The sequence below is a fragment of the Athene noctua genome, chromosome 9, assembly GCF_965140245.1.
Source record: "Athene noctua chromosome 9, bAthNoc1.hap1.1, whole genome shotgun sequence".
NCBI classification, from domain to species: Eukaryota; Metazoa; Chordata; class Aves; order Strigiformes; family Strigidae; genus Athene; species Athene noctua.
Genome location: NC_134045.1, coordinates 22,581,479 through 22,593,443, shown reverse-complemented (window position 1 = coordinate 22,593,443; position 11,965 = coordinate 22,581,479). Strand labels below are relative to the sequence as shown.

At 41.4% G+C, this 11,965-nt stretch overlaps 1 protein-coding gene across 1 annotated transcript; it reads right to left on the bottom strand.

Annotated features, from left to right (window-relative positions):
• Window positions 1-420: 420 nt before the first annotated feature.
• HSD17B2 (hydroxysteroid 17-beta dehydrogenase 2) lies at window positions 421-10,648 on the bottom strand. Its single transcript, XM_074913431.1, has 5 exons — window positions 10,372-10,648; window positions 6,065-6,277; window positions 5,549-5,734; window positions 2,368-2,505; window positions 421-813 (listed from the first exon to the last, which is right to left on the bottom strand). Exons 1-5 carry the CDS (start codon window positions 10,646-10,648, stop codon window positions 455-457), a joined length of 1,173 nt encoding a protein of 390 aa, XP_074769532.1. The 3' UTR covers window positions 421-454.
• Between the last annotated feature and the right edge of the window lie 1,317 nt (window positions 10,649-11,965).

Sequence of the window (11,965 nt, the reverse complement as noted above, 5' to 3'; positions counted from 1 at the left end):
CATATTAGGCTGAAGCTGCAGTGAAAAAGATTTGCGTTAGACATTTCTAAATCTCTCCAATGATAGGATTATATGCAACTTCTTATAATGTTTAAGAAGGTTGTTGACTCTCAAGGATTTTTTTGGGTTTTTTTTCAAAACCAGGTTATAAATCTGTCTGTGTGTTGGTGGTGCATTTTGGAGCAGACAGGAACTCTATAACCTCATGAGATACCTTACACAGAAGGCAGGATACAAAGACGTCATGAAAACATTGAAATTCCTCCTCCAGATAGCTTTCTATTTCTGTTTATCCACTGCTTTTCCTGAACATTACTTTTAACACAAAGATTTACCTCTGTTTGCAAGGCAGCGTAAATGCAATTTAACAAAGACAGTACAATAAATAGCAGTGTCTTAAAATAGAGGTTTTCCCAGTTATCTCATCAAGTAAGACAAACGCTGATGGACACCCTTAGAGATTCTTGCTTTCAGCTTCTGATGTTCTCAGTGCCCTTGGGAGAGACTCAGTACTCATCATTTTACTAATGAAAAAGTCATAGAACCAGAGAGGAAAGTAGCAGAAGATACAGAGGGACATGTAAGCCCCTTTGCCAGGGGTGTACAAGCCGTGTGGTTTCTTGGCCAGCAAAGCATGCAGGGCAGCACTCAGCACGGGGGAGAGGTCAGCATTGCAGTACGCAGGCATGTGCAGGAAGTAGCTCTTCAGCCCCAGGAGGTAGTCCTCACCATAGTCTTGCCTTGTGGCTGCTGGCAGGTTCTCCATCAGCTCCTTTATTTGCTTATCCCACAGGTCAGATGTGCCTTGTATACCTGCAGTAGAAACATCACAGGATAGCAAGTGGGTTTGGGGCTGAATTTAAAAAAAAAAAAAAACTTTATCTGGTAATGAGTAGTCAGTAAGTTGTTCACCACCACCACCCTGATTCGCAGTTGTTCTAAACTGGGTCAGTGAAGAACAGCCAAAACAGCTGGTTAGCTGTGAGAGCTTTTACCAGGAAGAGAAGGGAAAGCACAAAGCACAGATTACACAAAAACCATGGGGTTCATGCACCATTTCATTACCAGCTGTACCTAAAAAGGCTCTCACAGCCAAGTCAGCATTTTTTTCCCCTTCCCTCTCCCACCTTCCCCTGCCATTCTGGCCTTAATCATTTTGTGGGTGTTTCTGATCAATATTTATCAACTTGGGTTGGCCAAATGCTAAGCTCTTCTTTTGTGAGTGACATTGATATTTCAGTAACTAGTTTCATGAAGGATAAGGCTTATATTAGGCCAGGCTTTTTTTAAAAAATATTTTATTTTTCCTCCACCTGCATCATGTAGGAATGAAAGCAGTGGCTCTTCCAATGCATTTATTGCCTAACTATCATGAATTAAGTATGGCAATTAAAGAAAAATCTTTAAATAAATACTTAAAACTCAAATACTGCAACTTGTTTTGATGTATGAAGTTTTCATCCACAAGTCTGACAACAGCTAAGCAGGGCCTGCAGGTGAGACCTCAGCCAAATACCATGACCACGCAGGCACTGTCAGAGCCCAGAGCCCTGCCAGCTCCCAACCCAGGAGCGGGGTTTTACCAAAAAGAATATTTTGCTTTTCATCAGCATAAAAATTGTCTCCATGAAGTCACCAGGACTTGCTGAATAGGCAGCAGTGGGTTTGATGTTGTCTTTGGGCAGCTGCCAGGCATGTCCACAGAGTGGGGACCTGTGTGTCACCCCCCCTGCTCCCAGCTGGGCACGGGGTGCAGCGAGGGTGCGTGGTGCAGGAGATGAATCTATAACACAGACAGGCTTTGCAGAAAGTGCTGAGAGCAGTGGAAGGAGGAGAAGGATTTGGAAGAGAAAGCAGCAGGAACGCAACAGAGGAAAGATCAGAGACTATATACACTAACATTGACAGAAAGTAATCAGGATGACAGGCATTGCTACAGATTCTTCGATGCAGGACTAAGCAGCTCAATAAGAGCTCTGATCTTGATACAGGTAGGACTGACAGTGAGTCCTGAAGCTCTCATGCAAGAGAAGCAAGCCGTACCACTCACAAACACATCGCGATGCTTGGTTTGTTCACTTCAGCAAAGCTAAAGGGAAGGCACCAATTGCCTGGACACTGTCCTGTCTCAGAGCAAAGAGAGCTCTGCCCAGGAGAAAGGCTACACTCGCAAGGCAGAGGCAGGCAGCGTGCGGAACTGGAGGGAACATCTCTCGCAAAAATTGCAGATCTTGATTTCCATAACTAATGTGAAGAATGGGAAAAAAAGTCTGACTGTTGAGAATCGCTCAGGGCTCTGTTTGAGAATGCTGGACTACAGGGAAAGAGAGGAGGCAGAAAGAACTACCCAAAATGTCAAATACCAACCTGTTCGGAAGCCTGACGGATGAATTGCAGCAACTTTAATTCCCCATTTGGAAAGCTCTTGCCTCATTACTCCCGAAAACATGGACAGAGCTGCTTTTGATGCAGCGTATGCAGCATACCTCGGTAGTGGAATGCCTCCTGCAGGAGCAATATAAACATGATAAACCTCGACGGTGGCTCTTTCCAGCCTTTATTTTTGTGATTTAGAAGGAAGATTATAGTGCAACCAAAATTATGCAGCTCTCACTGAGGTTAAAGACAGGTCAGTGAGGGAATCATTTCTTTCTAGAGGTTAAAAAAAAGTGAAAGTTGTAAATTAACAGTTGCTCATAGCAGTTATGCTCAGTAACACCTGATAAGACACCTTGTATAGCAGAAAAAATAAACTGTATTGCCTTTAAGGGAAAAAACTGCTGAAAATTATGATTGTTGTTCTCAGAAACACAGATAATGTTTTAGTTCATATAAATAGCAAAGCAATAGTTTAATGTCGCTGTTCCTGTTGTCACCGTAACACGAATTTCAAACTCCTACTATAAACCACAGTTATAACAGGGTAAGTAATCTCGATTTTAGCTTTATAAAGCCAACTTATCTTCCATTTCTTTCCAACTAGTTTCCAAAAGACCAGAGATCACAGTGCAAGAGTGGGGAAAACCTCTGTGGACAAACCAAAGCTGGAATCACACCACTGAGGTGACAGGACTCCCCGAGACCCATCATAGAAGCACATCCCCCTGCCTATAGTTATATCCCATCTTCTCCGATCCCAGCAGCATTTGTTTAGATGGAAAAGATAGAAAATAGCCAGTATTTTAGGTGAATTTAAAATAAATCCATATGTTTACAAAACAAAAGCTTCCAGCAAATATCTTCCAAATACAGAGATCTCCTCTGCTCCAAAACCTGGCAGACTGTCACTTCTTCAGCTTTAGAAAAATCCAAAGACACTTTGATTTGAGCAGCTTCCCCTTCTTCAGTCCCTCTACTTTCTCCACAAGGTTGGTGTTATCACCGTACAGAGTATTACTGCCAGATTTACAGTTCATCAGAGTCACCATGGGCTGTGTTGGCATAGTGGGGAGGAGAGAACAGAACAGGCAACCTTCTCCTTGAGGCACATGTCTGCCTGCATAGGCAGCTGGGCACATCTGCCAGCACAGCCTCCATTTCAAACATTACACTTTTATCTCAATGTATTATAATCTTTTAAAAGAAAATACTTCCATACAGGGGAATTTTCAGGTGAGCCACTGGTGCCATTTATTGGGTTTTGTACTGCAACAATCAAGGTATATCATGGGAGCATCTTACAGAGTCATTCCTTTGAAGAAGTCAGGCCAATTATATGTTAATTATTCTCTGTATGCATCTGAATAAGTTGGAGTTTCAAATGGTTTGAGCCAATTGAATCACATACTTTTTCCCTCTGAGGTCAGGCTAACCTCAAACCCAGTTAAATTAGCTCTACAGACAGGAATAGATACGGCACAATGAGACCTCGCTAACTTTTCAGCTAATGTTTTACCAAAGGACCCTCAGACCCTGTGTTAAGAGGAAGCTATTTACCCAAACCAGCCCGTGTGCAAGAACATCTGTGCAAACAGCTCTAGTTTAAGCAGGGTCACTATCAGCTCCTGTAAGGTCAAATTACTCAGCACAGAGAAACTCTCTATTTATCCCTACAAGGCAGCTCGGGGATTCATGCCAATAAATAAAACATCTGCCCCAAAACATCAAAAGTGCAAGCTTCACCTGGGTGCTCAGAGAAAACAAGAGGTCTGTCCTCTGTCTCTGTGCTTGCAAGGGCTGGTGGGCAGAGCAGCACCAGAAAGGTCCTTCTGATAATTCAGTCCTGATTTCTTTAAGTGTCAGCAACAAACCAGAAACACAGGCATGCGGATTGGGATTAAAAAAAGAAGACAGAAGAACGCAGTGGCAAAACTAGGCTGAGGCCACATCCTCAACATAAGCCCTGAACACAAGGTAATGCTTGCACAAGCCACCATGGCAACACAACAGGATTTGAGTGGACACCAACTGTGCAGAAATAAGGGTCCAAGAAGACAAGGCAAAGGAAAATTTGGGAAGCAGATGATATGGTAAATCACTAAGACATCTTAAACGAAAATACTTTCCAGCATCACAACATCCTGCTTCTAGTAGGTCTCATTTTCAAAGGAGCATTCTTGCTTGTCAGCTGTTGGCTACCAGATACTGTATTACCTCTGTTCCTACACCGTGGCATCTCAGATGTCCTCCTAGACTAGAAGGTCATGTTGTAAAGGCATATATCGTAAGAACAGGATCCAATTTATGGGACAAAACTGAAGAGCATATTATAGGTTGTTAATAAGTTTTTAAAAAAATTTTTTAACCAAAAAACCACCATTTTGCTAATATGTTAGGCTAATGTTTTTTTAAAAAGAATGCACAATATTTTAAACAAATATAAAAACATATTGTCTTCAGGTCCCAGGTTATTAGCAGACCATGCTCTTGCACTACACACTCTGGAAAGAACCATAGAATGTAGTAAAAAATAAAACTGGCTTCTGCTCGAAGAGTTAAATGTTTCTCTTCAGCAGGTGTTTCATCATTGTGCTTTCTCATTCTAACTATAGTACTTGAGCCCTACAGAGATGGGGAGGTGGAGCTGCCCAGGAGAAATATCTAACATTTATTATAGACTGTTACAAATAGCAAATGTTATTAACTTACCCAAAAGATAATTACGCTCCAATTTTAACCCAGAGTTTTAAAAAAAGACTGAGACTTTAGGCGCAACTAGCCCACATGGAAGAGGGTCTGTCTCTGCAAAAGGCAGAGATCTTTTGGGTATCTCTGCAGTGTGATTCAATGACACACACACTGAGGTGGTCACAGACTTCTGCTGGAACATATTACAGCAACATCTGTGATTTACCACCCACCTTTCTGGAAGCTCACAGAGCTATCACTCATAGCATCTATAACACAAGATCTGAATTTTACTGTCTTTTCTATAAGAGCATATTTTTAGCCATATTAAAGTCTTCTTTAAATGCTGTTTTCTGGAAATAATCTCCTAAACAAAAGAAAAAAACCCTAGATATTAATTCCCTAGGTGTATTGACACCTAGGAAGTTAGTTGTTTTTTCTGTTGCACCAGAAATCTAGTCAGTGCTTTAGTTCAGCTCACCTGCCATGCTGGACACGTTAACCAGCCTCCCCCGAGATTTCCGAAGTAATGGCAAGAAAATCTTTGACACCTCTACAGCCCCAAAGAAATTCACCTCCATGCACTGCCTGTACGTGCTCATGGGGAGCAGCTCAGCGTCAGCAGGGATACCCAGGATCCCGGCATTGTTCACAACTCCCCAGAGCCCTGGAAAGAGAAGAAAGCACAGGATTGCTATACAGCAGGAAATCAACACCATAAAGATTAAACTAATGAGCTGGATGGTGCCTCCAGATCCAAGCAGAGATGATCTGCAACTAGAGCTACACAGTACCCACTCCATCAACAGTCATCACTATTTTTTGTGTCCCAGAAAGCAGGAGTCATTAATATAAATACCCTGACTGCCCACAGACTGTGTGTGGAAATGACCTACACACATGTAGGTAGGTAGCCATGATGCAGCCAACAGTTAAGAGATGCATCTCGTAAGCAGCTACATGAGTACTCCCATTATAATGGAAAAAAACCCTTTACCTGTATTTTGCACCTTCTCTGACACTTTTAGATAGGCTTCCTTGACTTGGGTGGCATTGGTTATATCCAGCTGCAGCAGAGAGAGTCTCTGAGAACAGGTCCGTCTCAGTTCTTCAGCTCCAGGTCCATTCTCATTCAAAACCCCAGCAAACACCACAAAACCTAAGTTATCCAGGTATTTAGCCAGTGCATGTCCAATCCCAGTGTCGCTTCCTGAAAACATCAAAAAGACACTTGAAAAGTGGGCCTGTCCTAAACCATCATTTAAAAAAAAAAAAAAAAAAAAAAAAGGCACACATTGGAAGAATATACAAATGTAACCAAAAAGCTGTTGAAATAAAGTCACTAAAATACATATAACAGTAGGAAGAAAGGTTCAGAACTGAAGGACTAAGGAGCATGTTCCACAAAGATTGACAGACCATGTCCTCTGGGCTCAGAGCTGATGGTATCAACTCATACCCTACTACTGACAGATTCTAAGACTTTCTTCATACATGCAGAGGAAATAAAACCCTAGAGTGGGTTTATACAAATATTCAGACTGAAACCTGGTAACAGAAGTATCTAGAGGGAAAAAAAAAAAAAAAAAAAAACCAAAAAAACACCAAACAAATATTTTAATTTTTAATCTTAGATGGATGAAGAAATAGGCATTGGAATTCAAATTGTTGGGTTCTATTTCTTAATTCAAAGAAGTAGCATGATTTATTCAAACATCTACTATCCAGATGCTTCTGATAAACACTTTTTTGTCACAGACTGCAATCAACCCAAAGCCAAGCAACTATTTCTTTACTTGCAAAGGAGTTCAATGCTTTCAAGCCCTAAGAAAGCTTCAGAATGGCATTTTTAGGCTAAGCCAAATAGAAGCAGCTATTTAATTCATGTAAATTTGCATCAAAATTTCTCTTATCCTCTCTATCCTATTCCAAATTTATTCCCAAACTTTGTCCATGTGAAGTAATGAACTACCAAATGCAGGAAGCACTGTTAGAGCAAACACGCAACAATCTTTGCCATCACAACTGTGCAATTTCTCCCACCAGGTAACAGTGATAACTGTTTAATAAATAATTCCATTGAATCACAAGTCTCTGCCTTTGAGACAGTATTTTGCTGCTGCTTTCTTACTTTTAAGTATTTTCTTTCCTGGTGTCTTTTATAATTCTGGTTTCCATTCTTCCCATCTACAGAGAAACTTCTTATCAAGGGAAGATACATCTCACCCATCTGCCCACTAAAACTCACCATGAAGCAACACAGGGCTCTGCTAGAGACAGGGAAGGAGTTTATAGGGGCTGTGCTGCAGGAGTCAAACCCACAGTCAGTAGACTCTGACTGCTAAAGAGACTCATCTGAACCATGCTAGATCCTCATTTCTGGGTTCTGTCTTTTAACTGGGGCTTTAAGTACTGAAAGGTGAAAAAAATTAATTTCAGGTGACTTGACAGGAACACGCACTAAATGCCTGGATCAATCAGTGCAACATGTTGAAAAGAATTACTCATGCTCTACTTAATTCTTAAAAAAAAATAAAAATAAAAATGCTTTTTGGCATTTCTGAAGTCTGTAGTTTGTTGAAGATGCACCAGAGCACCACATATATCACACTGAGCTTCTCATAGTCCTAACCTGAAAGAGAACAAACCTGCATTCTTGGAATTCCCTAAAGAGACACAAAGAGGCCTGCAAATATCCCAAAGACATGACAGATTTCTGGGTATGGAAGTGGGATGTCTTTCCTTTTTTTTTCTTTTAGTGAAAAAACATATTTCTGAATCCTTCCTCTTTCCCGGCAAGCACACACCACAGAGACACCTACTAAAGTTTTACAATATAGCTTTAACTTGGGAAGGGGCAGAGTGCTCAACAACTAGGGATGGGTGTAGCAACCCTGAGAAGGAAATGAAAAGCAGTGTTTATCTGTGCCTGCTGCTGGGTTTGTCCCCAGCCTTTATCAAAACAAGTCTGATTTGAGTTTCAGACCTGTTATTGAAGTCCAGAGAAACTTTACCCTTCAACTCAGAAAACTCAAACAGTGGTTAGGTGTCTATAAGGAAGAAATAGAGAACTCCTTCCGCCCCCCCCCCCCCCCCCCCCCCCCCCCCCCCCTTGCTTCTATGTCAAAAATAACAATTCGTGAGTTATTAGAAGATTTATTATAAGAAAGGCAGTCACTACTGATTGTAACTCAATCGTTACTATAAATTTATCATTGACTCACACTAAGCATCAGAAACACCAGGTCACACATCAAGAGTGAAAAGACCAAGTTAACTAGAGAAATTCATCCCACTGCACAGAATAGCAGAGGCAAGAATTTCACAATTCCTGCTACTTCAGATCTTCATGGCAATTTAATTTTTAGGGAAGCGGGCCATTCAGTCTACCAAACTAAAGTGTTCACGTGCCCAGGAGCTTCACTGAAGCACTCACTCCCAGCAAGAGGATCAATAGAAATGTTTCACCAGTGACTTTAAGACTGCTCACATGCCCACAGTTATTCATGTGAAAAAGCATTTTGACAACTGGGCACAGTTTTCCCTTACTGTGGTATTCTGGTGACCTGCTGGCTTAAATAAATAATGCACAGCAGCAGCACCCACACAAGGGACATCCAACGAGGACCAGAACAATATTTGATAAAACTCAGGGAGAGAAGCACAGAGATGACTCCACGCTCTGGCCAAAGGCAGCTGTCTCACGGGTGATATGGGGCAGCTGCCCAGAGCACAGCAGCATTCATCAACCCTGTGGGGCTGAAAGAGGTGGAGGGGAAGAAAAAAAAAAAAAACCTAGAAAAATAAATCACCATTTGCCATGAAGTGCCTGCCTCAGGTCTTGTCTAAATTGGAGAAGATTACACCAAAACTGATTTAAAGGCACCTTGCACCTGCACACTGACACACATCCTACAGTTGGTATGGGGAATATTACAATCAGAGCAATTCAACCAAGAAATATGTTGAGTAAAACTTTCATTTCAGTTGATGGAGGGTTTGACTGATTTCATACCAGTCTGGATCAAATAAAGACCAAGAAGAGCCTTCTCAGACATGCTGGTGTCCAAACTTGCATTTCTTCAGTACAGTTGCAGCACAGGTACAAAAGAAAACACCTTAATTTGATGAAATATACCCAAATGTTCTTTGCTCCCATATATTGCTCCAATTCAAACTTTCTAGAGCAGCTAAGATCTGAGAGAGTGCTTTTTCCTGAATAATTGCAGTGTTACAATAAACAAGGAGATGCCCAAGTGCAACCCCTGCATCTTCAAGGATGGGAAAGGAGTGCTCCCTGTTCCCTCCCTGCCTGATATCCATCTTCATCTGATACACCTGCAGGGAGAAACCCAGCTGGCAGATAAACCACAAGGGGAGAACTTGCTGTTCATCTTGTCCTCTCTTAACTTTAACCCCCATATTAATGCTTGCTAGGCAAATCTAAATTATTTCCAGGTGTCCCTATAAAACAAAATGAAATTCTGCCAGAAATAGCTATATAAACCAAAGCAACTTGATTCAACTTTGATTCAACAGAGGGGAAAAATAGAAGATAAAACAAAAAAGAGCAAGTGAACAGTGCAAGAAGCAGTTGGCAGGCACTCTGGTTTAAGGATTTAACACAAATAAACATTTAAAGTTTTAGAAGAAACAGGAGAAAAGCCATAAACCAACAGAAATGCCATCCATGCAAACTAAAAGTGGGTTTCGAGTAGATCAGTGTTAATAGAGACTGAATTCATTAGCTCTGAACTTCAACTGCTAGTGAAGGAAATGACTCACTCCTGAATGATTCCATACTTCATTTCAAAGAGATGGCACCAAAGCAGTGTCTTGAAATACATGCCTGATATACAGTGTGCACTGTGTGAACACGCACACTGAAAGATAACTGTACATCCATAACCAGTGCATTAAATTCAAGTAAACAAAAGTAATGTCTGAATGTAGTGTTCTAACGGCTTCCAGAAATTAATGTCTCCTAAAAAATTAGACCATCGTAAGTATTCTTATGCTTTTTGCACCAGTTAATTTCACAAGTATGTCTAAAAAGCTACTTGTAAAGATTAAATGAGACACTAAAAAATAATAGCATCTATTAAGATGCTTTTCTACTTAATTTCAGAACACTTATTTACCTGGAAAATACATCTCTGGCAAAGCAAATAAAATGAGGAAAAAAAATAAATAAAAGGAAACCTTACAAGCATGCATTTCACATAACCTGAGAGCACAAAGTTTTCCAGCCTACTTGTGAGAAAAGCCAGGTTTTGCTTCCTGGCACAATCTGCAGCACCTTACCTGTGATGAGCACGGCTTTGTCACCCACAGGCAGCAGCGCCCTGACACCCAGGTACACGGAGGAGATGAGGCACCCGGCGCAGAACACCACCAGCCCCCCGCCAGCCCCCAGCGTGGCCACGCACAGCAGCCCCAGCAAGGCAGGCAGGACCCTCCAGACCAGCACATCTGCTTTCTCTACTGGGCTCCTCTTGACCATGCAGAGCACAGTCACCCCAAAAAACAAAGTGACGCCTGTACAGAGCCATCCAAGGGGGCTGCTGGGGAGAGCATCCATCGGCAGGGGCAAGAAGCAGGCACACCACTGGCTGGGAAAAAGCAGGTATTGCTAAATGCAGCACGTGTTATATAGGAGCAGGGGGTGGGGCAGAGAAAGGGGACTCTGTTTAAAGGTTTGACATAATCTCACCCTCAGCATCAGCAAGAAACATAAGCCTTCCTTTTCTTACCTTTTATTCCTTCTGCCTGACAGCTCCACCTTCTGAACAATATGCTGGCTGGATAATGATTGACAGCACTGGGAATGGACATGATGTAGCAAGTGCTGGCTTCAGGAAAAAATTAACTGCTATATGTTTTATATGTTTAAAGTACGTTTTCCTAGGCAGTTTAAAAAGAACAGTTTCCTGTGTGGGAAATAGTTGGAATTTCCTACATAAAAACTTAAGGTGTTATTTCAGTGGAACCAATTTTTGATAGGCAGTAACAAAAATGAGTCAAGACAAGGTTATTTACTCTCTGTAGTGCAAACTGTGTGGTTAGTGTTGGGCTTTTTCACACATGGGCCACCCTACTCTTTCAACAGAAAGCCCAAAATGACCTTCCCTACTTTAGTCCAGACCTTTAGCTATTTACCTACTCCACAGTCAGCAAATACCTATGGTTAATTGACATTCAAGGGGGTCTGGGAGGCTGGGAAGGGGTGATTGCTGGTTTGCCATTAAGGGCACTTTGTTAGATAAACACATGTAACACACCTGAGATTGAGTCTTCACTTGACCTCCAGTGACAGCGTTCACTTTAGTTTTGACAGGAATCACTGGTTCAATATCCACAGCAACTTGGCGGGGGGGGTGGAAATGCAATCAGTTAAATATATTTGAGAGATTTAACACCTCCTGTGGTGTACTCTGAAAGATATATAAACAATAAGAAAATTTTTAAATCCATCCAGTTAAAAAAGGATCGAAATACAATTTAGGCACATTTAACCCTGTTTAAAAATCCCTGCTGATTGGTTTGAGAGATGAGCTTAAGTTATCACACAACCAGCTAACATGATGTGACTGGTTTTCTGAAAGAAAATGTAGTGCTGACCTATTTTAGTTTAGACATGAACCAGAAGATTTTGAAGCGCAGAGTACAAACCTAACATGAGACACAAGCACATTTCCATTCCATTATTCCTCTGAGGTTTTATGGGATGACAAGTATGTTGAACATAAATTTTTACGTTCAGTGAAAAGGTTTACACACCTGTATAGGTAGTTTACATTAGAGATGAGGTCACTTTCTTAAAGGAACATTACCCTTGAGGTCTGCTTGTCATTCATTACTACTGTGAACACTCATTCATCCATCCATCCTCCCACTA

What these genes read in the sequence shown, in the direction of transcription:
- HSD17B2 (XM_074913431.1), bottom strand. Translation starts at nt 10,648, where the DNA reads ATGGATGCTCTCCCCAGCAGCCCCCTTGGATGGCTCTGTACAGGCGTC. An exon ending in CAAAGCCGTGCTCATCACAG is followed by an intron (nt 6,278 to 10,371) that starts GTAAGGTGCTGC and finishes TGATGTTTTCAG; the next exon opens with GAAGCGACACTGGGATTGGA. An exon ending in TAACGTGTCCAGCATGGCAG is followed by an intron (nt 2,506 to 5,548) that starts GTGAGCTGAACT and finishes TTGCTCCTGCAG; the next exon opens with GAGGCATTCCACTACCGAGG.